Source organism: the organism of the source record quoted next, unplaced genomic scaffold, assembly GCF_019419815.1.
Source record: "Pyrus x bretschneideri cultivar Hongxiangsu unplaced genomic scaffold, Pyrus_bretschneideri_v1 Contig67, whole genome shotgun sequence".
Taxonomy (NCBI): domain Eukaryota; kingdom Viridiplantae; phylum Streptophyta; class Magnoliopsida; order Rosales; family Rosaceae; genus Pyrus; species Pyrus x bretschneideri.
In genome coordinates this window covers 888,630-893,286 of record NW_025999806.1, presented here as the reverse complement: position 1 = coordinate 893,286, position 4,657 = coordinate 888,630, and the positions used below count along the sequence as shown (strand labels likewise).

General features: G+C 41.7%; 1 protein-coding gene across 1 annotated transcript; it reads left to right on the top strand.

Annotated features, from left to right (window-relative positions):
- LOC103928993 (glycosyltransferase BC10) lies at positions 1–1,380 on the top strand. Its single transcript, XM_009338133.3, has one exon. It carries the CDS (start codon positions 243–245, stop codon positions 1,356–1,358), a length of 1,116 nt encoding a protein of 371 aa, XP_009336408.1. The 5' UTR covers positions 1–242; the 3' UTR covers positions 1,359–1,380.
- Positions 1,381–4,657: the final 3,277 nt, after the last annotated feature.

Sequence of the window (4,657 nt, the reverse complement as noted above, 5' to 3'; positions counted from 1 at the left end):
CCCTTCCAAATGTCCAAATCTCCCGACTTTCCAAAACCCATCCTCCCCCCACCAATCACTCTTTGACTCCACTCAACTTGTTCAAGCACCAGCCGCCTCAGCCGCCGCCTTCCACCCCCAAACACAGGGACTCCACCTCCAAGAAGTCCTCCTCCACCCATCCTCCCGACCTCCACCACAACATCCACCGTCCCCCTCCCGCCCCCGCCTCCACCGCCACCTCCCTTTCATGCTCCAACCCAATGTTCTCCTCCACCCCATTTCTGGTCTCTTTCTTCCTCTTCCTTTCTCTCCCTCTCCTATTCCTCCTCGGCCCTCGCTTCCTCCCCCCCTCCCACCCCACCGTCCCCATTTCCCCCGCCGACGAACTCGACGACCAAATCCTCTTCTCCCGCGCCCTCAACCCTAACCCTAACCGACCCAAACCCACCTTCTCCCACCTCGCCCTCGATTCCAAATCCTCCAAGCCCAAAATCGCCTTCCTCTTCCTCACCAACACCGACCTCCACTTCGCCCCTCTCTGGTCCTGCTTCTTCTCCAAAACCAACCCCAATCTTTACAATATTTACGTCCATGCCGACCCCTCTGCCAACGTCACTCTTCCCCCCGGCACCGTCTTCCACAACCGCCTCGTCCCCTCCAAGCGCACCTACCGCGCCTCCGCCACCTTGATCTCCGCCACGCGCCGCCTCCTCGCCTCCGCCATCATCGACGACCCTGCCAACATGTTCTTCGCCGTCCTCTCCCAGCACTGCGTCCCCCTCCACTCTTTTCGATACGTCTACCATTCCCTCTTCTTCTCCACCACCTTCGACTTGACCCGCCCCGCTGCCGACTCCGACGATGCCGAGTTGACTCGCATGGGACTCAAGATCCGCTACAAGAGCTTCATCGAGATCATCTCCAAATCCACCAATCTCTGGAAGCGGTACTCCGCCCGAGGACGCTTCGCGATGATGCCGGAGGTTCCATTCGATCAATTCCGGGTCGGATCTCAGTTTTTCCTCCTTACGCGCCATCACGCGCTCGTGGTGCTCAAGGATCGCGCGCTCTGGAGAAAGTTCAGAGTGCCGTGTTACAGAGAAGACGAATGCTACCCGGAAGAGCACTACTTTCCGACCTTGTTGTCAATGGCGGATCCGGAAGGGGTAACCCGTTACACTCTTACCCGGGTTAATTGGACGGGCACGGTTAACGGGCACCCGTACACGTACCGACCCGGGGAAGTGTCGGCGGAGTTGATTTATCGGCTGCGGAAGTCTAATTTCTCGGAGTCGTACTTGTTCGCGAGGAAGTTCTCGCCGGATTGCCTGAAACCCTTGTTGGATTTGGCCGATAAAGTCATTTTCCGGGACTGAGATTCGCCGCATTCACTCTGGTAAGCGTTTTTTTTTTCTATTTTTTATTTTTTATTTTTTTTCTTTTTAATTTTGTTTTTGGTGAGTTAGGAGTTGACTCGGTTGTTCCTTGTTAGCGAGTGGACTCAGTTGTGAGTTTGGTCCGTAACAGTAACCCGGGAAAATTGGATTATTTGTTAGGGGAGGTAAGTCCGTGTCGTTTAAAATGGGAATGGAAATTTTGTGCCTTCCACGAAAATTCTACAATGCGCATCGGTTCAGTGGACGTCTGGATTTGCATGACTGAATTTTGACGATCTCGACCGTTTAAATGCGGTTGAGATTGCAAAACCTTCCAATTTTCCAACCCATTTTTAAATTTTAATGTGTTTTCTTTTTCGGATTAAAATTGTTGATTTAAGATTAATAGGTGTATCATTGTAAGATGTGATCATTATATTCTCGTGTTATTTAAATAATGACAAAAACACATTGAGAGTTAGGTAGCTTCAACCTTCAAGACTTAATAGCTTGCTTGTAGTGCGATGCCACTCTAAAACTCCCATTTTTTTTTTTTAATAAATACTCATTAACCATCTTGTATTTTCAATCTCAGTCATTCATCTATCTCTCGTATCACAAAAGTAATTCATTAAAACCACAAAAGAAAAGGTTGTTGCGCACATGTCACGCTTGCTTCTATGTCCGTCCACCTTGGAATTTCTTTGTAAAGAGGAATGACTGCTTACGTCGTAACACATAAATATTGCCGATTTACATAGAAACAATTAAGTGAATTGGGTATCTATTTGCTCGTGCAGGTGAAAAGAAGTTGGAGAAACCAAGTGGGAATGTGGTTTTGGAGAGGCGTAAAAATTTGCCCCCAAACTATCGAATCCCATATAGGAAATTCCAACCCAGTCCTCGTCTCAGACATCATGTCAAAAGAGGCCGAGGGAATCAACAAACAGATAAAGAGGAGAAGGGTAAGCTAGTAGGGCCATTTTTGTCTTTTCGATGCGTGTTCTTCGTGTACATATTGGTATGAAATGCAGAAATCGAGTGCTGTCTGTCTCTCTAATACACGACGAGAAGAAGAAGAAAAATAGGCCCTACGTTGGAGGGATGGTGTTGGGCCTAGGGCGGTAATGAAACCGTAAGCCCGGCCCATTTCTTTTTCCAAGAATTTTTCTTTAAATTTTTTGCCTTCCCTCCTATAAAATGGAAAATTGTTGTGTATTTTGGTAAAATGTATGTAGATTCCATTGAGAAAAATGTTGGCTACATAAGATAAATGTTCTTTTGTTAGACTGAATCTGCAATATTGACCGGATTAGATTTTGTTAGATCGCATATTTTTTGGATCGCATTATATTTCGTGAGGTATTTCTATGTAGAGAAATAACAATCGCGCATTATTTTTCTAGAGACACATGGACCGTGTAAACCAAATTATGGGAGGATATGTAAGTATGAAGAAATGGGCTTTTTAATTAGAAATTGTTCTAAATTTGAATTTTGTTAACGACGAATTTAATATTAATTTATTACAATTGCCTAATTGTATTAAAAATATGTAATGTCAAGTTACACTATTGATGTGTAAGTCGATGATACGGATGATTCTCATGTGTTCAAATAGTACATTATTTGTTTGTAGGATGATTATAACGAGGATTGCAAGAGAATTTTCTCGGTCTAATTAATGTTTGTTTTTGGGTTTTTTTTTTAAACAAACAATATTATATATACTAATAGGAATGAGAGGCTTAACCGCATAATAAGTTAACAATAATGTGGTTTATATTTACTTTTGACAAGAATTGAACTTAAATCTTGTCATTTACAAATGAAGAGGAGTGTCAATAAAAATTTTATAATTCGAAAGGGATTCAAAATGACATGTGTTGATTGGCTTCTTTGGTAAATTAAGCGTTTTTACTTGATTTATGTAGAACGAATAGATGGACAAGGTATGATTGATGTTAGCTGGAATCAATGAATGCGCTATTTATGTGGGATACATCCCAAGCACTTGCAGCAAGCTCATAACCACATGATATTAAAATCAACGGCGGTAGGCCAACCAACCACTTGCCTCTCCTCTCAGCTTTCCTTGTGGGGCCCCAACCGCCCGTATTAGTTTAGATTGGTCCTACATCATATTCTTCGTACCAAATAACGATAAACATTTGTTTTTATTTTTGTACTGTTGTGATGTCATGTGGTGTGCCATTGCCAATTCTATTAATATCATTAATGTCAGAAAACGTGGCGGTGTCTGTGTGAAGTGTGAACGCGATGCCTCCTTCATGCTATCTTCGGATTCAATCCAACTATAATTATGTAATTATACCTCTAAAGATGAGCTCCGTTGTCCGCTCCTTATTTTTTTATATTTTATTTAATTTAATTTGATTTGGATACTTGACCACTTTTTTTTAATTGCAAACGACAATTCATTTTCCTTGTCGTCGTTCATCACGGATGCACAAGCTCACCGCTAGAGAAGCAGATTGTGACTTTTTCATTTTTTTCTGTTTATACAGTCACAGTTAAATTACGTCAATATTTTATAGTTTTATTTTTTTTTGTCTTATTATCTTTATAAAAAAATCAATATAAAATGTTGACGTGGTTTAACTGTGATCACACAAAATAGAAAGGAATGTGAAGGACATCCAAACATGAGAGTTGACGATCTGCTTCCCACCGCTAGCTACCCTCAACCCAATTTCAACATATAAAATGACACATTCTTCTGGATCTATACACACACATATACATGGAGTAGTATTCTCTCTCCTCTTAGTCTCCTTTCTTTTTCGTCTCCTCCTATTTGAACGGTTACAATTAAGCCACATCAACGTTTTGTGTTTATTTTTTAATAGTCAGAAGAAAACGAAAAACAATATGTGAGAGGAAGGAAATAATGGTATGAGAATACGAGGAGAAAAAAAATCTTACTTTATGTATAGATATATGATATGGGTGGTGGTGGGACTGCTAATTCATGACAGAATGGTGCTCCATCTTTGACTTTCAGGCATCCATGGAAGTATATGATACTAGTTTTCCATCTGGTACTGGTAACTTATCATTTTTACACATCCACCTGCCTACCTACAAGAATGGTTGGTGATGTTTACACTTTACAGCACTGAAACGCCTAAAGTTAGATACTCATTATCTTATGTGTTGAAAATGTATACTACGTATTCTCGAGTAAAAGGTTGACAAGTGAAGAGATAGTGATATGAAAGAATTTCTCGTAAATTTGACATACATAAACACATAGTCACTAGCCAAGTGTATACAAA

Excerpts from the sequence above, each read along its gene's own strand:
- LOC103928993 (XM_009338133.3), top strand. The coding sequence starts at position 243 with ATGTTCTCCTCCACCCCATTTCTGGTCTCTTTCTTCCTCTTCCTTTCT.